Here is a 26,308-nt window from a genome sequence, read left to right on the forward strand (position 1 = left end):
AGCGATTGAAGATTTATTTATCCATGAAGAAAGCGGCATGATGCATATAGTTACAGATGACAAAAAAACACTGTTCAAATGAACGACAATCTTATCCTTAGCAAACAATAAGTTTAACACCAGTATGGCATAGAACATGAAGCAGCAACATAAGTAATATCTATGTTTAGTATATATTCATAAATCATAATCTATATAAGGAAATTCAATGTAACAAACACAACTCTGTGATAATGATATCAATTCATTGTTCCTAAATTCTTTACATACAAGTCCATTCATAATTGTTTGACATACTGAAATATTCACTTTTCACTTTATCACTCGAAATAAAGCTAACCTGTACAGTCATGAGCAGCTTCAAAGTTTATTTATATGTTATGAATACAATTCATTTTCATTTATTGATAATATGCCTTATGTACATGCAGCAAGCTTATGTCAGTGGTTTCTAACAGCTGTTAAATGTCAATCTTGAAAAAAGGGAGTCTGTTCAAAGCTTCAAAGTTTATTTATATGTTATGAATACAATTCATTTTCATTTATTGAGAATATGCCTTATGTACATGCAGCAAGCTTATGTCAGTGGTTTCTAACAGCTGTTAAATGTCAATCTTGAAAAAAGGGAGTCTGTTTTGGTATGAGAGATTAATGCCTATAGCAGGGTCAAGAGGCTTAGACCCCTTTGAAATTGTTTATATTTATTTAAAGATATTTCCTACTGCTTTTGATGTACATTTCTGAGCTAAAAATAGTATTTACAACTGAATTGTACAAAGTCAAAAGCTCTCAATTTTCAGAATTAATCCTGGATTTAAGAAACTCATATAAATATAGATGGACAGTCCTGGCTCCAATTTCTCGAAACTCATTAAGTCCCTTATAACAGGGTTAAGCTAAGCTCACTATTTTTGTTTTTCAATAATTTGCATAATATTTACTTCTTTAAGAGTTTTTATACCTTGAATAGGAATTATGATTATGATGATCGCAATTTACCATTTTTCATGTATCAAAATTCAATTTCAGTATGTATTTTATCTAATTCAAATAAGCTACTTAAGCCTAGCTGTTAAGCTTAAGAAGTTTCGAGAAATTGGGGCCTGTTGTTTAAGAAACCTGTAGTGAATATGACTGGCTTCACTTCTAACCGAGAACATGTCTTCTGAAACTCAGTATAAATACATGTTCGTTTAAACAATATACTTATTATGCCTGACCCTGATCCATTATCTACACGTGGACTACCCCAATAGCACAAAAAAAGTTTTATAATTAAACATGATTTTTTTTGTATCATATAATAGTAGATATTAATGACATAGTAACAGTTGCATTTATGTACAGTGTATTCAGTTGCACACGTTTACACTGCATTAAAATGGGATTTTAATAAAGTACTTAAGGCTCTAAAGATGATGGAAATTAGGACAGATGTGGTTTTGTTTTCCAGTCTTATTTGATCAGAAACAATATTATATAGACACTTAAGGGAAAATTAAACACAATAATGCATGCGTTACAGACGTGTAATCATAAAGAACTATTTGTAATTTCACCCGAATCCTTCATATAATAAGTCTTTATTCTAAGCTTTCCCCCCCCCCCCCTTAGTGGGGGCTACAAGATACACTAGTTGACGATTAAATAAATTTTAAACAAGCACTAATGATATAACCTAAATACTACATTCTACAGTTGCTGTCTGCGTAAACTGAAGATAAAATAAACTTCATTTTGAGTCCGCTAGACATAATATAGTCCACTTACAACAGCATCTAATATAAATACATGTAATTTATGTATGACTAAATGAGAAATACCAGAAACAACTTAAAATAATATAATTCAAAAGAATTTCACAGCATTGTTAATCATTTATAGTTGTAAAGATATAAATTAATTAAGTATTTTCAATACCTTGTAATATAAAGAAAAACAACAAGTGTAAATAAAAATAGTGTAACACATTTATACCCTACTTTTGTAGTGTTAATATTGCACAGTTGTCTAACTTGGTTAACCTAAAAACACTTAGCTGAAATGTACTGAATTGAAATCGAAGAAGCAATTAAATGTTCTAGAGATTTAGTTATTTATAATCGAGGTTGCGAAACACTTCTTGTACGAGTACTTGTAGACTACTTTTAGTGCACAATGCTTAAATGCCAAATTCCTGAAGACTATCCCAGGGGATTTTGACATATTTTTCCCAGAAAAAAAGGGGGATTTTGACTTCCCCCAGAATTCCAGGGAATTTTGCCATTTTTCCCCAGAAAAAAGGGGGATTTTGACCCTTTTTTCCCCAGAATTCCAGGGGATTTGGACATTTCTTTCCCAGAATTCCAGGGGATTTGGACATTTCTTTCCCAGAATTCCAGGGGATTTGGACATTTCTTTCCCAGAATTCCAGGGGATTTGGACATTTCTTTCCAAGGATTCCAGGGCATTTTGACATTTTTTTACCAGAATTCCAGGGCATTTTGACATTCTCTTTCCCAAAATTTCAGGGGATTTTGACATTTTTTACCAGAATTCCAGGGCATTTTAACATGTTATTCCCAAGAATTCCAGGCGATTTTGCAGTGAATTTTGATCAATCAACACAGTGCTACTGAGGGAGCATGATTTTTACCAGAATTATCTTATTTATACTTTTGCATAAATTGCTCTAATTTTTGGGAGACCCTGTGATTAGTACATGCCATTTACAAATATTATGTACTTGCAGAAAAAACTATTTCATGGAAAATTATTTGTTTGGTCAACAGAATGGGTTATGCAATTATCAGTAAGCCTTCAAGTTGATTCAATTCTTTTTTCTGCAAATGACTTTGAGCGAAGTTTAAATACTAATTTGCAAAGTGACTTAAAACGTGACTGCATTTTTTTATGTACATAGAGCTACAAGTAAATGTTCACATTGTGTTTCGCAACTTAACAACTTAATCTTGTATACATTTTTTCTATAGCAAGTACACAACATATATATATATATGAATATATTAATTATTTAATCAATTTTGAGCCAGAAAACAACCTTTTTGTGATAACAATAGGATACAAATTAGGTTATTTCTTTGGTTGTATGAAATAAAATAGTTTAGGCACTTTCTGTGCAGCTTACATCGAGAAAATAGAAAAAAATACATATTGTGCGTCTGAACTTGTTGACTGCCACAAAAACATAAATGTTGACTGCAGCCGCACAATTAGGAAGTCATAATTCAGGTTGATGCATTTATCTATAGGATCATTTGGTTGTAAAATTAAGCAGGATACAACATTTTTAAGGTAACCATTAGCAAGCAAGGCAATTTCAACGACATGATGTACAATAGTAAGAGACAGTAGACAAAAAAATTGTTTATGCAACTTTATTTAAGAGTGGTCATGTACACAGGAATGATACAATCCAAAATTAATCCTGAAATCTCAGTCATCGAAATTAGACTTTTGGATGAACTAGCCCGAAATCTTATACTAATGCTTGGCATCAAATTTATGAACTAGCCCTACTATTTAACAGTCCAGGGCTTGCAGGCATGTGTTTATTTCTACCACCTAAATCTGTTTAAATGCTAGCATAGAGTCGTAAAGTTGGTTAATATGCTGGATGTTTGCATCAAAATTTTAAGCAGTACGTAGAAATGAATGTTAAGGGTCTTGGAAACAATATTTCATCAAGGATCTTAGCCCCTTCACCCTGCTTCGGGACAGAATTTCACCCTGCTTCGGGATAGAATTTCACCCTGCTTTGGGATAGAATTTCACCCTGCTTTGGGACAGAATTCCAGATTATTTTCATGTTTCCGATCATCATCCCTGTGTACAACTTCATAACAAAAGAGGAAAGAATACTTGCAAAAGTCATCACAATAAAGAGCATGGTAGTTCTTAGCCAATAATAAATCATTAGTTTGAAGACAAACACATTGAATTTGACACTGAAGACTACAATTGTGGTCTTTATAATTGGAAAATATGAGGTTTAAGTGTACAATTCACATTATATGACAGATATACCACAGAAATTCGACGAGATTTAAATTTATCACAGATTTTCAGTGGCACATAAAGATTATGACAAATCTGAGATATGTACAAATTTGAAAAGAATCTGTAAGGCAAGATGCAATATGTTCTTTGATTTTCTTCCACGACCTAGATAGATATACTGTGTTGGTGAGAGTCGACAAATATTTTAATTTAAACAAGCTTGGTCAAGAATACAAAATCAAAATAAATAATCTCAATTTTAAATATAAGGATTAAAATCATTTCGGTCAGGCTGATTTTTGCAGTTGGGCGTGGGAGAAGAAAATTCAATATTTTATTTCAGGCCTTTAACCTTGCGTTATTTGATGATGTGTATGAAAAACACCCTGTATAAATTAAAATTAGCATGTGTCACTATTAACTTATATTTTTATTTGTCTATAACATTTCTACATAAATATTTTTAATCTATAATAAATAAAAAGTTAAACTACATAACACCAATCCAAAATATTTTTAATTACCATATTGTTTGAAGCGTATTCATCATCTTATAAGCAAAAAAATTCAAATACCTACACGATTATTTTTACATTGATGTTCAAAAGCGTCAATTTTTATCAACAGAAAATCGGTACAGTGAATATGGCTTTCATCATGCACTTTCATATCAAATTTTCAATGGATGATGATATGTTAGGACAGATAATGCACAGAAAATTATTCAGGTCAAGTATGATTTCATTTAAAAAAAAAATGAATTTCATGATCTTTCTGAAATGGACTGGGGAGCAATTGTCGAGAAACATACGGTGAAATCATTAATGTTCGTGGGCATGAAATTTCGTGGTTTGCCGAAAAAAAACAATTTCGTGGGTACTTGAATTCGTGGATTTTCATATTTGAAAAAAAAATCGAAGATGCGATCGTGCTAGATCGTCTGCATAATATCCACGCGCTGGCCCGTGATTTCCGTCTTCTACGTCACTCGGTTTATGACACTCGCTAATGTGGTACGACATGCCAATTAGTGCATATACCCATGTCACTTATTGATTTAATTAGGAATAAAGGTAATAAAAGAAGATGTACCCTGATCATAAATACAGATAGGGGAAGCCATTGAATGCCAATACAGAATTTTGCAAACTGTGAAAACACCGAAAAGGTGCGTATATTGTCACGTTCGGTGCTTAGTAACTTTCAATGTACTAGTAATCGATTAATTATTTCATTAAATAAAAAAATCGAGTACAGACACTCATCACGCACATCTTGTAAACTTGGAGATTTTCATTAACAGCACACGTTTAAACACGTGCTTATAACTGTCATTTGCTGCATAAAACACATTTAATTGATTTGGTTCATTATTATTATTAAAGGCAGTTGTAATATATTAACAGAATAATGATCGTAAGTTATACAGTGAGACAGGTTTTACCACTGTATACTGCGACCTCTGTAAATAATATACTAGAGTATGTACATAACAAGGCAATTGAAAAAGTGAATAAGGGTTTATATTTCGTGCGATCTTGAATTCGTGGATCACCCAACCCACGAAAACCACGAACATTAATGCCCCACGAACATTAATGATTTCACAGTAACATGATCTATAGCACACAGGCAGTGATTAGAATATTCTATGACGATTAACCCCATACTATCTGCAGTACAATTCCGTACTCAATGGATATTGCTTATGAAACTTACCACTTAAAGGGACTAGACACCAGATGCTACCATTGCAAGAAATAGAAAATTGATGAAAACTTAAATAAATTGATTCAATGTATTAAAACTTACTGATGTAACACATTTTTGCATATTTTTTCCGATTTGAAATTTACTGGCTTCGTCTACCACGTAAATCCGAGCAAATTTTAAAATAGCGTCAATATATGCAACTGTTTTTATCGCATGCAAAATATACACACTTTAAACTGGGAAACCATTATATGCTAATTTTAAACAGGTTAGACAGTGACAAAATAGCCTTTGAATCGCGTGAAATTATGTATTATATTGGGACCATCAGCTGTCTAGTCCCTTAAATACCAAATTAAAATAAAGATTTTCTAAATTCATTTGCAACACATGTTGAAGTCCTTAAATTTAATGCCAAACAACAACATGCCTGAGCAACATATAACTAAATCAGTACATGTAATAAGTCATAAATCATAAACAGAAACTTATATCGCAACAGTTTGTGACAATAATCAATAACATATATATATCAAAATTCATGTTTCCAGGTTAATGGCGTAACTGCACGATTTTGTACACAAGACAGAACAAAACAAAATGATGCGTAAAAATGAGCCAACTAAGTAACAGGCATTATTGTATCCTCTAACAAAAGAATAAATGTAACAAAATATACATAAAATTGTTATGTTCCTTGCAATAGAAACAAATCTGAACTAAAATTTCCATACCCGAATTTTTTGGTCCCAATACAGGTTGAAAATTACCAATTAAGTAAATAAAACTAAATGTTTCATAGCCCTTACAGTTGTTTCATCGATTAATTTCTAGACAATTTCAAACCATAATTATATCACTGATTAATTAGTATTCAAAAATCAGAAGTCCAGTGTTTTCTATTTAATGTGGTTGAATATATGTATTTTAAACATCAAAATGATTTATTTGACGCTATTTTCTATGATAAAAGAATTTTTTTCCTTTGCATAGTGGACATAAATATGGCATTTCTACATGCATTTATTGGTTAACATGACATGGACCACTTATAAAATCTGTAACAATGTCACACAGAATCTGTTTCACAATTAGAATAGAACACTAATAAAATTTGTAACAGTGTCACACAGAATCTGTAACACAATTAACAAAATCTGTAACAATGTAAAGGGCCTGTGCAATTTCCATAAACCAGTTACCTACACACAACTCATTCAGGTGCATTTAAACAGCAGAATTTTCTAGCTCATTCACAAATTGGGATCATAACATTCCAGAGTTTACAAACGTCTTTAGATTCAGAAAAAAAATTGTCCTCGTTTTAACAGGTGGTCACTAGCTAATTGTTGTCATGGTAACCATATCACACAGATGTTCCTGTTCCTGCTTCGTTTAAGCTACTCTGGGAAGACGCCTGAAACACAATAAAAAGAAAACATTAAACACTGCGTTTTAAAATATGAAAAAATCGAAGTTTCTTGTTCATGATAAATATACTACCTTGCTAAATGCACATAACACTGATATTAGGAAAATACTCTGAAAGTAAACGAACTAAGTTCAAAGCAACATAATATTTGATACACAGTGGGATAATTTACATGATTGTGCACTTAAAATCATGCTGATATCTATCGAACTCATGTCTGCCAATCTCAAGACGCGACAAAGGAAAAAGAATTTACATAGGAACCGAAGACATGAAACAAAAAAATGAACAAGAGAATCACATATATATAGTTCCCAGGTTTGACTGGTTTTCTCAATAGATCAATTTAGGTCATAACTTAAGAATTGTGTGACCCAAAGTAAGTGATTTGCTATAATAAATATGCACTGTAATTGTTAAAGAGTGGACCAAGTTTCATGTGAATTTCTTGATTTCCTTGACCTCATTTGTGCTTAAAGGCTATGCCGAAATGTTGACTTGAACAGAAATTTTAAATGGGTAAAACACAACACTAAACTGACCAGCTTAAATCAACAGAAGTTTTCTGTCTCCAGATCATATCAGAACCTAACTAGACATGAAACTTTTGTTGACCGTATATAAATCAAAATTGCACTGGACTCGTACAATGGCAGACATGAGCATGTTAGCTTTATAATATCAAGTGCTAGCAATGAATCTCCTCCCATCTTCAAGCTGCTTGCTCTGAAAGTCCAAAATACATTTCCCACAAGTATTCTAGGCTAACTGCCACTCAAACTATCCAGATCACAAGGTCATTATTGTCTGTATCATTCAAAAGCATGTCTCATTTCAACAACTCTTAAATTCTGTATCATGATAAAAATGCAAACATCTTTAAAAATGGTAAAAGCAAAATCGCAGTCATTATCAACACACAAAGTTTATCAAGAGACATAACTCTACCAGAACTACCCTCAATGTGGTTTGGCTCACTTCAATTACTAGGTTGCATATATTATCACATTTGAACATGTGTACCAAGTTTCAATTGAATATGCAAACACTTGTCTGTTACCCTAAGTTTATCCAGAGACCATAACTTGACCAGAATTGCCTTCAATGTGGTTTGGCTCACATCAAATACTAGGTTGCATATTGTCACATTTGAACATGTGTACCAAGTTTCAAATGAATATGCTAACACTTGTCCATTCCTCTCTGGTTACCAAGGGCCATAACTCCACATGAACACTTCTTTAATACAAAGTGGGTACTAGTATGCATATTTTTAAATATGAACTTGTGTACCAAGTTTCAAATGAACATCATGAACAGTTTTTTTAAAAGAACCAAAATAAAAAAGCCACAAGGACAAGTAAACGAAACAAAGGCTATAACGATACTTCTGTTGTTGTTTTTGTTAAAGAACTGTGAAGCTTATCATTAAGTAAATTTACAATTTCAATGTTTGCCACTATGAGAAAAACTTTAAGTTTTACTTTTAGTAAGAATCAATTTTAAAGGAAGATAAGAAAAAACTTTTCAACCTAACATAAAGTATAACAAAAAAATATGCCATATCATAACAGAATAAAGTGCCCCAAATAAACTTGCTTGTGCTAGATGTAGACAAAATATAACCTTGTGATCAGTTGAAAATAGCATGCACAATCACCTTAAAAGTGTTCTGTTCTGTTCTGTTCAAAACTATGTAATTCCATAATCAACATGACGCAAACTTGAGCCTCACAGGGCCTCGTCAGTTGAATAGTTAAAGGTTGTTAGTCAGAGATGTCAATTAATCCGTTGGATTATGCACCTTTGTACATTTATTTATTGATGATAATCAATTGAATGCGTCCTGTTAATTAAAAATTATTATCAAAACAAAAACATTCCTGTGTTGTTAATTTTTTTTATATATATAGATGTAAAAGAGCATTTGCAATTCAGCTGCAAAAATGAAAATCGAATGTTAAAAATATAAAGCATTAATATTTGCAATCTTCGCTAATTGTCAAGAATATAGTAACTGTTGCTCTTTTTAAGTAAAAAGTTTGTGCTTCACCAAGCAAGTTTGACTTGAAAAAGTGATATACCTGACCCCTGACTCAGATCTAAAATCATATGAAGGTCAGTGAAAATTAATCTTACCTACAAAATGACAATTTCTTAAATGATTAAAGTGGCACTCTCACAGATTTAACGTGTTGACAACTTTTAATTTTTTGTCTTGGAAAGAGCCAATTTGCGTTCTTATCTTAAAACCAGTGATATTATTGACTGCTGACAAAAGATCAGATTGCAGTTTTTCATAGTTACGTTTAAAAATAAATAATATATGTCTAAAAGCGTTAGTAACGCTTTAGGAAAATGCATAAAACATATTTTTTTGGACAGAAATATGAAAACCTAGACATGCAGACACATAAAAGCACATTTTAAGAAAATTTTGGCATGTTGCTGGTAAACTTCTGATATAAACCTTGAAAACAGATTATTTTCCAACAGAACGTAGTTAAAGGGGCTAGACACCAGATCGGCAAATACATAATAATAATATTTCCACAAAAGGAGCCAAAATTGTCAATAGGAGCTAGTATGAGGCTGAGGATACATCATATTTCAAGATTTAAGTAATTAACTTTGTTGCTCTCTTGTAGCTTGTTTTAAACTAAGAGCATAATGGTTGCCCAGATATATAATAATGTGTAGATTTAATTTGCAAGTGAAAGTCACTTTATTAGTACAGATACATATATACCGACTCTTAAGAGTGGGCCACAAGCTGGTTTGGATACTGGATTCATTCTTTTTTGATTCTATGATATTGTTTTTCAATTATAATTGTAAGCTGAAATTTTCTAAAGACAAAACGTTCTGTTATTTATGCTGTAAGCTGACTTACCGGATATCCCATCATTGTGTGTGTCTTGCCAGAGCCTGTCTGCCCGTACGCGAACACGCAGGCGTTAAACCCGCCGAACGCATTGTGGAGAACCTGTGCACCAAGATCATTGAAGACCTGAAATAGTTTGTAATCACACATTGCCGAGGGTTGAATATTTTAAAGAGAAATTTAACAATACTTTTGGAATTTTATATGAGTACATGGGTGGATTCAGGAATTGACGTTAGAGGGGGCGTAACTTAGGGGCGCATCCTTTTGACATGCGCCCCTCTCTCAGAACCGAAAGTATATGGTATAAACTGTTTGCATAGGGATTTGGGATTACTCCATCAAGAAAATTTGAACAATTTGTAGTCGGAAATGATAATGAGCGTATTACTTTTTTTTCTCCAATATTGACATAAAAAGTAAACTTGGACTATTTTAGAGGGGTTGTGCGCCCGGTGAGCCCCCCCTCTAAATCAACTAGAAGAGTTGATTAAATGTTATTGTTTTTTTACACATTAGCGTGATACAATCCATTTTGGCACTTTTGTTTTCCCGTCCTTTACAGGACTCAGTCATGCCTACCATAGGGTAAGACAGTAAATAAAAATTAATTTTGTGAAATGTGAACAAAATAGTTGTAACAATGATAAAACGTCATCACATGTCCAAATAAAAGCTGCGCCGTTTACATTTATTGTAAAATGTAACTAAAAGATGAAATGCTCTTTTCTGCCGAGAGGCGTACCGTGTCGTTATGTAGTAATGCATTTGAAAATGGAATGATTTTAGGCTTAAAATTACAAAATTCTGTTTAAATAAGTATCTGACAGTTACAGTTTGGGCTTTTGTTCAGCAATTATAGCAAGTAAAGTCCATCAATTTTATCAATGTTTGAAAATAAAATTAATTATCGTCAGTATAAAATATGTGGACAAGTCTCTTTTTCATATTTTTTTTTACTAAAAATATATTTACCGAGGACAGCATCCATTCAATGCAGATTAAAACGACAAAATTTGCAAAATGTTAGGGAAAACAATTATATACATTGTTATTGCTGAAGTAACTGTGCATGATACTGTTTTATGTCATAAAATAGGCTTATTTCCATACAAAATAATTCCGATCTCTACAAAAAGAATTTCAAGTAAAGCCTTAATTTTAAGCTACACTCACATCCCGGATCAAAAGATATCTCAATCTGGGATGATCATAGGTGAATTTAAGTCTAACAGTTGCAAAACATAGTCACAGACCCAACATTTTTAGGCACCAGTCAACAGATGAATAATCGTTGGAGCAACATGGAGCAACATGGAGCCAACACTGCGGTACCACCACGGCATCCATCCGTGTTCATCTGTCTTTTGCCCATTATTAACTGTGTATGGTCCGGAGTGCTCCAGGATCCTTGTTCAACACGACATGCCGGATCGCCAAGGATCAACACTTTGTCACTACGGACTCACCCTGTTCCAACAGGGTTGCTACACGGACTGTCCTGGACTACCCCAAATTGAAAACTCCTCCTGGACAGTCCGTGACGTCTGAATAGCATTTATTTGTAATTTTAATATTACCAGGGTGGTGTCCCAGACCATCCAGGACCAGTGTCAGACAAGCCCAGATCCAATGCGGATCTTACACACTAAACTGACCCTTAGGATTGGCCAAATTTAAGTCGGGGATGATCCTTAACAGTACGGAAGGTCAATGTGACTGGGGCTTTAAGTGTAGAACAATGATATACAAATAGGTATCCCTTCAGAACAAAAGCTACATTCAACTGACAACAAATTGGTTAATAATTCATCAATAATCACCACTGATCAATTAAATTACAACTGGTAAGCGTGATCTCTAAACACAGTATGATGAAAACCTTCACATGGAAAAGAATAAAATTTCAAAAAAGAATACCTAATAATTACAGAAGTCTCATTTTAAAGGCTTTGTAATGACAATATTGAATAGAATATTAAACTGTTTAGGTCATCATTAAAAAAATGTTGGTTTGCTGTGCTCCGACCGACTCATCGAAATAAACCCCGACCCAATCTTTTTTATCGCTACCGCTGCCGTTTTTTGTTTGTTTTGTTTTTGAAATTTTTATTCTTTTATTATTTTTTTGTTGTTGTCTCATTTCGTTTCTTTGGGTCAATTTTGCGTTTGGTCCTTTGATGCTCTACAGACTACAACCGTGTTGTACTGCCAATCTGCAAACCCTGCAATGGTTCTCTGGTTGAATTCTCAGTGCTGTTATCTAAAATATGCATGCCCCTTACATCAGACTTAGGGTCATATAGATTTGCCTTTGTCGTCTGTAAAAAAGAAAAAAAAATCCCTCCCTACCTACCCACCCCAAAAATTGTGGGTAGGAGCACCGCAAACCAACATTTTTTTATTGATGGCCTTAATAATACATTTCTGTTCCAACTGAGAATTATGAATCATACTAGGATTGTCATGTTCAATTATGTAATACAATCAATTTTCAATCACATGAAAATATCTATTGATTGAGAATGAGACCGGATATTTTAATGACGTCAAGTTTAAAATTAATGACTCAGTCACATAGCCCGGCCGATGAGGTTCCGATGAGCCAGCGATGCGATTTTCACCGAACACCGGCCGGACACCGGCCGGACATCTGTGGCGTTTGTTGCTTAAAACCGCATCGGTGGCAGCTCGGTGAAATTTTAACTTCGGAGCTAAATTTCACCGGGCTCTCACCGAGCTCCCTCATCGCAGCCCCATCGTAACCACATCGGAAAACACGTCGGCCGGTGCACGGCCGAGTATCGGCCGGTGTCCCGTGCATCTGAGACAACCAGAGGACGAGGTTTTTTTAACGGACACCGGCCGAGCTCCGACCGAGCTCCGGCCGATGTGGGACAGAGCCTTGGAAAGTATAGTACCGGTGGCTGACCGATGTAAGGGACACCGGCCGATGCTCGGCCGGAACTCGGCCGAAACTCGGCCGTTACCCGGCCGGATATCTCTGCTAGTATATATACTGTTCGCTCCTGTCTGTGTACAGCATTCAGCAAGTTGTATCCACACGATTCACTCTTGACAGACTTTATAAACAGGATGCCAAAATTAGTCAAGGAAAGTGATGGAGATGAGAAGAATTGCGGCAAGAAGAGGCAGCAGCCAGCTAGCAGCAAGAAAAAGGGCCAGAAGAAGCAGAAGACGCTAGCAGTGAAGACCAGAAAATCTCCCCGAAAGAGGATACAAGAGGAAGAAGGCGGTGCCAGTGGTACGGAGGGGGAGCAATCAGAGATATCCGATGCTGAGTCCATGGCGTCCCGGGCGTCCCAGGCGTCCCAGGCGTCAAAGTCGTCGCAGTACAAGCCCACGTCCTCGTCCAAGTCCAAGTCCAAGTCCAAGTCCTCGTCGGCGTCTGCGTCGCGGCGAGCCGTTGGTGTGCCGATAGAGGAGATCACCCAAGACCAGATGCAAAATCTTGCCATGGCACACTCCCGGCAGGACTGCAAAAGTAATTCTTGAGGTATGCGCGCAGTTCTTTGCCTGGTCCGGTCAATCTTGGTTCGTTCCCTGCTGCTTGCACATCTTCGAGCACGGCTTGGTCTCGCCATGCACCCGCGATGAACTGGCCCTGCTCATCTTCCCGGTCGAGATCGGCATTCTGAATGTTGGGGTAACGAGTCCTCATGAGGTTGTGTAGGGTCATGCAGGCCATGACGGTCTTAGTAACTGTCGACGGTCTCATTCCCAGGGTTGTTAGAAGACTTATGAAGCGATTGGCAAGTATACCAAACGCATTTTCAACCACACGGCGTGCCCTGGAACACCGGTAATTGAAGATCCGCTCGTCCCGTGCCAGGTGACGATGAGGGTAGGGCTTTAACATGTATTGCCGAAGGGGGAAGGCGTCGTCTCCGACCATGTAGTAGGGTGTGTCCCGGTCGTCATTAGGCAGGGAATCCGGTTGGGGGAGTCCGATCGTTCCCTCACGAAGACCTGGCTCTAGCCGCGACCGGTTAAAGATGTCGGCATCGGAACACGACCCTGGTGACCCCACATCCACCCAGATGAACTTGTAGTTCGAGTCTACCACCGCAAGCATGACGATAGAAAAGAAGCCTTTATAGTTGTAGTAGAGTGAGCCACTCTTGGGGGGCTTCTTGATTGCGACGTGCTTCCCATCGATCGCGCCACAACAGTGGGGGAAGTTCCACCTGTCTCCGAATCCCTCGGCCACCGGGCGCCATTCATCTTCTGTCTGGGGAGTGGCCCACATCTCATCCTCGTATACGTCGTAGATGGCCTGACACACCTCGGGCTGAAAAGCGCGATGGTGTTGTGTGGGACACGAAACGCAATCGCAAGATCGTGGTACCTGCTTCCGGTCGCCAAAAACCTCAAGGTGATTGCCAGCTTCAGCCCAGGGTCCAAGGGGGTTCGATGCCTGCAACAGAAGAGGATGAAATATGATTAAACCTTAGCAAGATTATAATGTTTGGAGGGAATTTTGTTTGCAAAATACGGATTAACTTACGTTGTAATCTTGGTAATGCGGGGGCCAACTCGGTTAAGCAACTCATAGTACATCTGTGGCTCCATGTGGCGGAAGGCTTTGAAGTCGGCAGCGTGCTCGGCCTCGAGTTCCTTCATTAGAGTATCGTACTGGCCGAAAAGGGGTCTGCGTAGGATCCACTCTCGCACCCACCAGCGTCTTTCTCTTCTGCGGGCCCTCTGTCGCTCCCTCTCGGCGGCTTCTAGTATTGCCGCCAGGACCAGGTTGTACTGGAACCTTGCTTGAGCCAGTTCGTGTTCGAGCAGTGCCATTTGAAGTCTCCTCGGTGCAGCCATAGTGATGAACTGACAATGTCAGGTAGGAAGAACGGAATAGCTCGGCACCCAAGTCCGTGTTACATCGGACGATCATCGGCCGGTCATTGTTCAGAGCCCGTTAACAACCCGGCCGGCGATCATACGGTGTCCTGTTACCTGCTCGGGTACCGGCCATATTCCTTCCGATGTCCGGCCGACCTCCGGCCGGTAGTTGCTGCCACATCGGCAGAAAAAAAACTCATTTTGAGACAGACTCCGTACGGTCACCGGCCGGTGTTCGGTCGGTCGCCTGAAGATGTCCGGACGGAGTCCGTTCACGTCACCGAGCTCTGCTTCCGATGAGGAGAGCTCGGTGGCACCAAAAAAATCCACCGAGCTCTACCGATGCCGGACATCGGCCGGGCTATGTGACTGGGCCATAAGACCTCAATTATTGACGAGTAAGTATCTTTGGTTTTGGGTGTGGTAAATTACAATCACCATATATATGATAATAAAAACATGTAAAACCCTTTCAAATATGTAATTGTTGTAGTTAAAAACGATATTTAAAACATGTGGAAAAAGACATTTTAAACTTGCAATTTTCTGTAGACCTTATGAAGCGCTTAGGAAAACACAATAAACCAGTCTTATTCTGCCCCGTTAAGTGCTCGAACCGTGTTGTTTCTTAAAGTTAAATAAGGGCCGTAACTAAACAACTATACAAACAAGAGTTATGGGCCTTTCTATACGTGTGTATTGTCTCTGGCAATATGTGTGCCATTAGTTTAAATATCTTGAACAGTGTTTGTCAAATTATGACCTTAAGGCTTTAGCACAATGATGTCGAAAACGACACGGAGCTATGACAATAATCTCAACATGTTCTCCAATAAAACTGACTAGCTGAAAATACCATTATAGTTTACCTTAATTGACCCTTATATTTGTACATGAGTGACATTTCCGCCTCATTGTGGTTTTCCGATTATGAAAAAAGTATTGACAGGTCAATCATAAAACAATTTAGTGCTTATCAGCCCGGAAATGCCTCATTAACTTAATGATCACTTTCAACCGGTATTTAAATAAACACTATATTGTTTTTCTCAACCTAGTAGCATTTCTCAACCTAGTAGCATATTAACAGGAGTTGACTAAACTGCCCTTTAAAAACTCCAAGTGATTCAGAGCCAGAGGTGAGGAGGGGGGAATGAGGGAAAGGACCAGTTTCACTTCAAGAACAATAACAATAAATGGTTGGCCGGGATGGTTTGTGGGGGTAGTGAAATTAGAAAAGAGAGTATTTGCTTGAAACTCTATGGTCACTGCAGCATCGATTATATTGGAAAGGGCATTCATCAAATGTCAATCAAACATAAATTCCATCACAAGTTGTTTAATCAATTGAAAAGCGTTTTACAGGTAGTACACTTGTGTGTAAGGGTGGTTTTATTTGCACAGCCCACATCAGTTTCCGATATAAGATATAATTTTGAACAGGTTCGTACCAAAATGCCATATCATCGGTAAAAATGAATAAAAAATGAAATGGTGGTTTTATTATCAAATCTTTAATATTTGTTTTATTTGTTTGACTTTGGATAAGATTTCAATATAAAAGCTTATCAGACGGCGAACACTGAAACTGCAGGAATTTAAAGGCAATGTCAAAGAGAAAGGCTTGACGCCTTTTTAAGTATTTGATTTTCTTATGTTGGAACATAACTTAAATACCACTCAGATAAGCCATGGTCCAGAATCTCAGTTTTCAATGATTCAACTCTTCACATTTTCTTGTTGTTTATATATATTAAAACTTTAAAAAATTGAGTATAAAATTGGGGTTAATAAAAAAAAAAGCATTATAACAAAGTAATCCAACTTTAATATATAATTTGAAGAACGCTTTAACACTAATTATAAGCACTAAGTCATCCAATTGACATTTTAAAATAACAACTGAAAAAAACTGGCATTATTTCTGGGTTTTTTTCTTATAGCCCTGCAGACAATGATTTGGGACTATTTTAATTATATATATATATTTTTATTTCATTTATATTATTTATTTAATTTTTTGAGGGAGGGGGAGTAGAGGGGGTAAACTCTAGCCTCAATTGTGAGTATAATTATGTTCTTGTTTCCAAAAAATGATATGATTTTTTTCATCTTGATTAATTTCATTATACAAGATCAGAATAAAATAATCCTGTTCAGTACATATATATAAACATTAGAAGCCTAGTGCTAATAGTCCATTTGTATCACCACTTAATGTCTGAGCACTTTGGAAAAAAAAGATAAAATAAGGTTTTCGTTTATAAGGAAAGAATAAAGTTAATCTCCTTGTTATAAAATCAACTCCCAGGAAGTTTTATGAGTACTCTTTATGTTTGACGGAAAAAATAACCATGTTTCTTAAGTATTTCAAGTGGAAGAAGTCTATTTGTAAGATAAAACATTCATATTACCCCATTTATATGAGAAGATGTACCCCAGGGGCAAATACCCACTGGCTGATTTGCCCTTGTAGGTATGGTTGCCCCAGGGGCAAACAGGTGCACATACACACATATACCCATTGGCAGATTAACTCTTGAGGGTATGGTTGTCCCAGGGGCAACATGTGCACATACACAGAAAATACCAACTAGCAGATTTGCCCTGTTGGGTATGGTTGCCCTTGCACACATACAGACAAATATCAACTGGCAGATTTGCCCTGGTTGGTAAGGTTGCCCCAGGGGCAACATGTGCATATACACAAATACTCACTGGCAGATTTGCCCTTGAGGGTGTGGGTGCCCCAAGGTCAACATGTGCATATACAAACAAATGACCACTGAAAGATTTGCCCTTGTGGGTATGGTTGCCCCCGGGGCAAATGTTGGCCATATAAATGGGGTATATGATATAAAAAAAATCAATAAATTTGTCTTTTTTTAAGAGTTCAAAACTATGGTTGGTTAAGAACCAATAAGTAACCAGCTTTAAAACATCAACAGCCAATCTTAGGATAGTCTACTAGTCTAGAAATAGTTTTTAAGTGCAGCTGTTTTACATTCTTTTTCTGTTCCATTTAATGCTTCTATCAAAGGTTGACGGGGATTTTCACATAGAACTTGTTCAGATATTACGTAAGTTGTCTAATTGACAGGTAATTAACGGTTTAGGCCTAAAATCTTAATTTTCGAACAGAAATATGAAAATCTACAATCTGATTTTTTGTCAGCAGTCTTGAATCATTGGTTTGCAGATATTTACGCAAAAATTTGATCTTTCCAAGACAAAATAGTAAAAAAAGTTGTAAAATGTTATATCAGTGAGAATGAACATTTAAAGTGTTAATTCTCAGGGGGGTTGGGGGTTCAGGAACAATATCTAGTCCGAAATGGTGCATTGTAGGTGTATGTTATATATGTTATTACTTATAGTAATCATGAACGAGCTTGGGGGGGCGAGGGGGGGAGGGCGCCAGGTCCAATTTTTGTGAAAATCTCTCTTTGAGATTAAAAATTATGTGGAAAAAATATCCTCTGCAATCAAATATGGTTCAAAGATTTCTTTCAATTTTTAATGTCAGTTTTAAAGAAAAAAATATATCAGTATTATAAGTCTATAATTTTTTTGACTGAAAACTAATATATTGAACATGTCATATGGATCTGTTCCACTAACCTAAAAAAGAGCAATATTTCTGTCGCTCTAATAAAATTTTAACCTTAAGTTCAATTTTAACCTCCAAGTTAGATTTATTGTTTTGATTTCAAAAACCTGCTATCAATATTAAACTGAGAGTTTCAAGGCAGTAGATGTATTGGAAACTGCTTGAAAATGTGTGATCATTATGAAATACAATATTATTATACTTTCCCAATAAGATTTTTAATAAGAAGATAATCTAAGAATAAAGAATTCAATGGAATAAGACACCTCAACAGTCTTTGAAGTGCAACCCATAGCAGGTTTCTCACACCAGATATTAATAGCATCAATGATATCTGGATAAATGTCTTAATAATAATCTAAATAAATAAATTAATCAGATTAAAACTAATAAAATACATTTAAATGGCCTGACATTTCAAATTTTATGTATAGTTTCTTAATGTATGTGAACTGTGGCAGGGGTGGGGATGGGGGGAATTTCTGTATGAAATGTCACATATTTGCTTCATAAACATTAAAAAATGTCTTGATGATAGTTTTCAATGTTTAACCCTGTTTCACGGTTATACTAAATTGTTCTTGTGGGATATGGAATGGCTGGGATCGGGGTTGAACTGTGATCAGGATGGAGGTCATGCGAAATGGTTTTCTGAATTTGCTTCACGAAAGAAAGTCACACAAAATTCAATGTTTAAAGATCATTCTCATTTAAAAACCTTAGATTTTCTTCAATGGAACCATAAAAACGTTTGTTTTAAGAAAATGACTCATTGTGTCACCAAAATTAGGTTTTTACGACAAATGTTGTTGTTTTTAACTGCGATATACAAGGCTAGACTGCACTAAAATTTACCACAATAAATTCATTCAATAGATCTATGCTTATAGAAGTTTGTATAGCCCATTTCGCAACCCTTATTGCTACAGTTCCTTGCGTAGGTTTTTATGCTACTCTTACTTGTAACACTCACCTGAGCCTGCGATGCGCATGGAGCGTTGCCTTGTACACTGTCGTACACATGGTCGAATGTGAAGTCGCGGGCACGTGCACGAGCTGTATCACCAAACTCTGGAACTCCACGGACCTGAAAAGAGGAAAAAATATTTCATAAGTGAATGAAACCCTACCCAACCCAACCCCTACCAAAACGGATATAAAAAAATACTAGGAATTACATTCACTTACGGAGTATCATTGGGATGAAATATCTACCATATTAAATATTTACTTCGAATTGAAAACAATTGTTACACTTTCGAAAAATTATTTTGAGAAGTTGTGTACTTTTCACATTGCCTGCTATATATATATCAATTGCAGAAAAATCTGAATGGCAAAATTTTCCGCAGATGGAGCATTTAAGGGACATTTTTTTTTATTTGTAAATTCAAAGGGTAAAGATGATGCCTGAAATTTGGGATTTCGCCCAATAGTTGGTGACTACATGGATTATGATAATGGGTCAAATTTCACAGATCATTTACGGAGGCATGGTTTATTTGTCAAGTGACTTAAATAGTTTGTAAACAAATTGATTTATCATATCTGTACTTTAAAAGGTAAGGCCATTTAAACATTTAATTCAATTTTCTCTAAAGGTGTCAAGTTTCCTTAATTATGAGGTCACAATTTGTAAAGAATACCCTTTGAAAAAAAGGCGTGGGGCAAATGCCACCTATTATTTTTCGAGTTTTTAATTCCAATCACTTGGGTTTGAAGTAATATTTCAAAAACCTTCTCAGACTGTCACTCACATGTAGTTCCTTTTAAAAGTATTTTAACCACTTGCAATGTACTCACATTTAGAAATTACAGCTATATCTATGAGTTTCAAATACTCCTTCGTGGACAAGCTATCAAGGGCTATTTTAGTCATGGACAATCTATCGAGGGCTAAGTGACAAGGACAAGCTATTAAGGGTGTAACCCCATTGAGTACCAAACACGCCTTCATGGACAAGCTATCGAGGGCTATTTTAGTCATGGACAATCTATCGAGGGCTAAGTGACAAGGACAAGCTATTGAGGGTGTAACCCCATTGAGTACCAAACACTCCTTCATGGACAATCTATCGAGGGCTAATTAAGTCATGGACAAGCTATCGAGGATGTAACCGCCTTGAGTACCAAATACTCCTTCATGGACTAGCTATCGAGGGCTATTTTAGTCATGGACAATCTATTTAGGGATAAGTCTTGGACATTAGCTATCGCGGGTGTAACCGCCTTGAGTACCAAATACTCCTTCATGAACAAGCTATCGTGGGCTATTTTAGTCATGGACAATCTATCGAGGGCTAAGTCATGGACAAGTTATCGAGGGTGTAACCGCCTTCCGTAACAAATACTCCTTCATGGACAAGCTATCGTGGGCTATTTTAGTCATGGACAATCTATAGAGGGCTAAGTCATGGACAAAATATCGAGGTTGTAACTGCCTTGAGTACCAATTACTATTTTATGGACAAGCTATCGAGGGCTATTTTAGTCATGGACAATCTATCAGGGGCTAAGTCATGGACAATTTAAGCTATCAAGGTTGTAACTGCCTTGAATACCATCTACTCCTTCATTGACAAGCTATTGTGGGCTAATTAAGTCATGGACAAGCTATCGAGATGTTTACCGCCTTCAGTACTAAATACTCCTTCATGGACAAGCTATCGAGGGTGTAACCGCCTTGAGTACCGTAATTCACCTAAGAGTTCGGACACTCTAAATATTCGGACACCCATAATTATTTTCCAAAATAATTTATTTTGCGTACCTAATTTTCGGACACCCAAAGGACATCAATCATAACTTTTACAATTACCAAGTTTCACAGACGAAGATTATTGATTTTTATCTTTACAATGCCTGGCTAGATTACCTAACCGTATACACCACTGTGACAAGTTAAGGAAGTGTGATATATTTATTGGAGGATTAAAGAAACAACAAGGGCAATCAAGGGATTAAGAAAACATAGACAAGACATGTTTGTAAAACGATCTGCCAATAAACTTTCAAACTAGTACCACACTTAAAGACTGTATGAAGCAATAATTGTACAGTTATACATTAATCCTGCATAGCAATGTCCATGCTCTCCACGAGATCCTCGTGGGTATAACTGTAAGTTGTGTGACGTCACACAGTGTGACTCTTTGATCTGAAGCCGATAGAATGTGTTTATTCAGATCATGTATAAAATGGTGTTTTAATTAACTTGATGAAGGATTTACACTTATAGGCGTAATAAATAAGTTTATGACCATTGATTACTACGGATAAATTAATAAGTGGTAAAATGCAAACATGAAGAAAAAAGGCAGGTTAAACAAACATGTGAATAAAATGTAAAAATGGTAATTTTCTATGTATTCGGACAGCGAAAAAAATAATTAATTTAAGGTGTCCGAACTCTTAGGTGAATTACGGTACTAAATACTCCTTTTTCTTAGAGTTCTCAATAAGTTTAGGTTGAACTGTCTCAAATGGTAAAATAACCGTAACGCTACTACTTAATCTAATTATAAATAATTCACAAAATATTAACCAGCCAAATCGCAATTTGAGCCGCCCATTTTGACCAGCAGCCGGGTCTTATCGAGTACTCTGTAAAGGACCCTTAGTTACTGCATACCAAATAGGGCGTTTCAATGTCAATAAACAAGTGATTTATCAGTTCTGAGTACTCCATAAAAGACCCATGAATACTCAGCTTACCCCAAAAAAAGTTTCAATCCTAATATATATATTATATATATACACAGGTGATTTATCAGTTTCGAGTACTCTGTAAAAGACTCTTTAATACTGATAACCAAAAACTGGGGTTTCTGAGTGTCAATAAACAAGAACACCAAACACCAAAAGAGGTTTTTATAAACCAAACTGTAATTTTCAAGTTTAATCAAGGCATGTGATGTATATGCACGTCAAATATTTATTGACTCTATTACGTGGGAGATTTAAAGCACATCCATGTTCTTCCCGCCCCATATTAATTTTGTCATATACTTTTGACATATTGCCCAATATGTGAAAACAAAACAAACATGAAAATCCGCAGGTACCTTTTAATGCTTAAAAAGATGGTTTAAGGCCATTTTATCAAATAACAAATCTTCCTTAAAACAAACATTTTCACATGATAAACTATTTTATGGTACTTCATCTGTATAAAACTGACCTCCCACTTAAGGCATAGCTCAATTTTATCATTCTGAGCTATATCAAGTTTTTAATTCAATATTTACCCCGATCCTATATAGGTCTATTACCAGAGTTTGTAAAGCATGAAATCATTAGAAAAACACTTTCAAATGGCGTTAAAGAAGTTATGCAAAGTTGACACCAGTTTTTTTCTCATGAAATTATTAAAATACCTTAATATTTTCGATCCGGACTACATTTTCTTTGACCTGAACGATTTCTTGGCTGCCATCCTCTTGTTCTCTGAAAGAAAACAAATGAAGAAATATAATTATAAGTTGCGCACATCTGATTACAAACAATTGTTTAGAACTAGATTGTGAGCAATAATGAGTTTTGAGACTTAAGATGCGCTAGCTGATTTTAGGGCTGGGGGAGCATCCCCGCCCCCAAAAATCGTCCAAGACAACCTTTTAATTCAATACATGCATGAAATCAATACTTAGGAGAAGAAATATATATATTAAATATGATCCAAATGCATCACTTTGGACTAAAAATTGATCAAATTTTCTTCATTTTCTTCAGGGAGTAACCATCACCCCCCCCCCCACCGCTGCCAGCTTTGTAAACCAAATAAATTCAAATAAACTTTAGTTCTCATGGAGGAGACGAGCATGTCAAAAGGATGTCAAATGGTTACGACCCTAAGTTATGCAGCCCCCACTAATGTCAAATCCTGGATATGCCCCAGAAATGAGTCTTATAGTGTGCTGACTGTCACCCCAACCCCTTTATCTGCTTTACCGGAATGCAGTACTAAAAATGAATAAAATATAAAAACATAAACAAATGACTATAATTAAGAATGGTCCCTAATAAAGCTGCACTCTCACAGATTCACGTTTTGACAACTTTTTAATTTTTTGTCTTGGACGGCCAATTTTTGCGAAAATCTATGAAAACCAGTTATATAAGACTGCTGACAAAATATTGGATAGCAGATTTTTATATTTTAGTTCAGAAATTGATGTTTTATGCATTTTCTTAAATCGTTAGTAACACTTTAAACCATAAAACATTAATTTTCGAACGGAAATATATGAAAATCTGCGATCTGATCTTTTGTCAGCAATCTTTTGTCATTGGTTTGCAGATATTTAATTACGCAATAAATGCACTTTCCAAGACAAAAAATAAGTTGTAAAAACGGTATATCAGTCACAGTGCAGCTTTAACGGCAAGATTTCAATATTTCACTATTATTACTTGACTCAATTTTTAAGCTATACTTAATACTTGACATTTAATATTTCAGTGGTATAACTTGACTTTCAATATTTGAATTCTCACTATGACCAGCCAATACAACTGTACTAGAATATCAGAGACAGTTCTTTTCACAATTACGGCGTTTAAATTACAGATTCCAAAGAATAGCAAAATGACTAATTGAAAAGCGATATTGACAATCCTGTCCATTTAAATATTTGAATTGTTTTAAACTTTGAAACACAGCACACATGTACAAACCCTTAACTTTCTAACGGAACTATTAATAATACAATCAAGTTTATGAACGCGGAACAGTGAAATTTACAATTAAAAAACATCCTAATTAAACGAATTAAATTGAAAATTACATACAAATATAACTCTCCCAATTTTTTTTAAAAATAACTTATAAGGTTAAATTACTTAATTTTAAAAATATCATACCTTTTAACACACATTTTTTTTAAATATTGTTCTATAATAATAATAAAAAAATAATAATTATAATAATAATAATGTTAAAAAATAGTTTTAATGGATTTTAACATGCAACCAGCATCTTTTAAGGATTTGCACACTCTGTAAAATACACAAGCTTGTTAACAGAATATTTTGTAATAAATGCAGCCAAGTACGTACATACATGTACATACAGAATTGTCCTTATGTATATGTTTATGTACATCTCGAAATTTCAAGTTGCAAATCTTTTTTTGCAAATGATCTAAGTACTTATGTTTATTTTTCTTAAAGAGATTCACAACAAACATGTATATTCATTCAATCATGTATATGTGTACTTTGATGTAAATATCTTATACAGATTTAGCATGCGGTTTTTGAGGCTTGCTGAATAAACCCAGTAGTTAACTTTAAACTTACTTGTTACTTAGTGGTCGAACTCTGACTGCAACACGAATATTTGACATTGCTATCCAGTATCATACATTTTGTAGTTAAAATCCTTGCGAATACACTAAAATATCCATCATTCAAGTATGCCTAAGTTTACACTCTGATTCACAACACACAACTGTCAATATACGCTATAACTAGTACGGTGTAGTATTTAGGCTGCACGCGCGGCTGGGATAAACACATTTATTTTATAGGGTTATCCGATACAGAAATGTGATAAACAATGTCAACATAAACCAATAAACAAGTCAGAAATTAAATTTTTAATTAATATATCGTTTTTACGACTACCAAAAGAAAACTTAACGGAGTTAAAATTCCGATATGTAATTTATGAATTAACCCTTAGGTGGTATAACCCATTATTCTTCCTACATGTGTGTTGGACTGTGCTATGTAAATGGCGGGAAAAGCAAATCATCACGTGCATTTCTTGTTAATGATGTCCAGAATAAATAATATTTCAACGAATGATTCCGCTGCACAATAACTATTGATGTTAATAATAATAATTTAATAAGAAAACTTTGATTAAAGTCATTGTTCAAACCCAAACTATAAGTTTAAAGGGACTAGACACCAGATGATACGTTTGCAAGAGAAAATGAAAATTGTCAACAACTTACTTAAAATCGACATTGTTGTGTTCAACTCATTGAATTTTACTCACTAATGTATCACATCGCTTACAATACATGCACAGTTTAAAGGGACTAGACACCAGATGATACGTTTGCAAGAGAAAATGAAAATTGTCAAAAACTTACATAAAATCGACATTGTTGTTTTCAACGCATTAAATTTTACTCACTGATGTATCACATCGTTTACAACACATGCATCTTTCGACGTTTTTGCGCATTTTCCATTTCGAAATTTACTACGGTTGTCTACCACGTAATTCAAAGTAAGTTTTAAAATAGCGTCATTATATTTATCTGAACACATGAACATATATAATTTAAACTGGGAAACCGTTTTGCGCTTTTTAAACGGGGAAACACAGAAGGGAATGTATAAGACGACTTTTGGACCATCCCAGGTGTCTAGTCCCTTTAATGTCCGGAATGTTATGCATGAGGCCACGGCCATATTAACCATATGTCCGGGATGAGGCTGTTACTCTTCGCCATAAGTACGCGGTATTCAATGGCCTTTTAAGGGGTACTCCGTCTCGGGACGATGGAAGTACGCGGGTACACGGTATTCAATGGCCTTTTAAGGGGTACTCCGTCTCGGGACGATGGAAGTACGCGGGTACACGGTATTCAATGGCCTTTTAAGGGGTACTCCGTCCCGGGACGATGGAAGAACGCGGGAACACGGTATTAATGGCCTTTTAAGGGGTACTCCGTCCCGGGACGATGGAAGAACGCGGGTACACGGTATTAATGGCCTTTTAAGGGGTACTCCGTCCCGGGACGATGGAAGAACGCGGGTACACGGTATTCAATGGCCTTTTAAGGGG

General features: G+C 35.8%; 1 protein-coding gene across 1 annotated transcript; it reads right to left on the minus strand.

Moving 5' to 3' along the window:
- LOC128208777 (kinesin-like protein K39) lies at positions 1–24,946 on the minus strand. The gene is made up of 5 exons (XM_052912374.1): positions 24,805–24,946; positions 22,881–22,950; positions 19,478–19,591; positions 10,038–10,154; positions 1–7,129 (listed from the first exon to the last, which is right to left on the minus strand). The coding sequence occupies exons 1-5, from the start codon at positions 24,849–24,851 to the stop codon at positions 7,079–7,081; spliced, it is 399 nt and encodes a 132-aa protein (XP_052768334.1). The 5' UTR covers positions 24,852–24,946; the 3' UTR covers positions 1–7,078.
- Between the last annotated feature and the right edge of the window lie 1,362 nt (positions 24,947–26,308).

The sequence above is a fragment of the Mya arenaria genome, chromosome 11, assembly GCF_026914265.1.
Source record: "Mya arenaria isolate MELC-2E11 chromosome 11, ASM2691426v1".
In the NCBI taxonomy this organism is placed as follows: Eukaryota; Metazoa; Mollusca; class Bivalvia; order Myida; family Myidae; genus Mya; species Mya arenaria.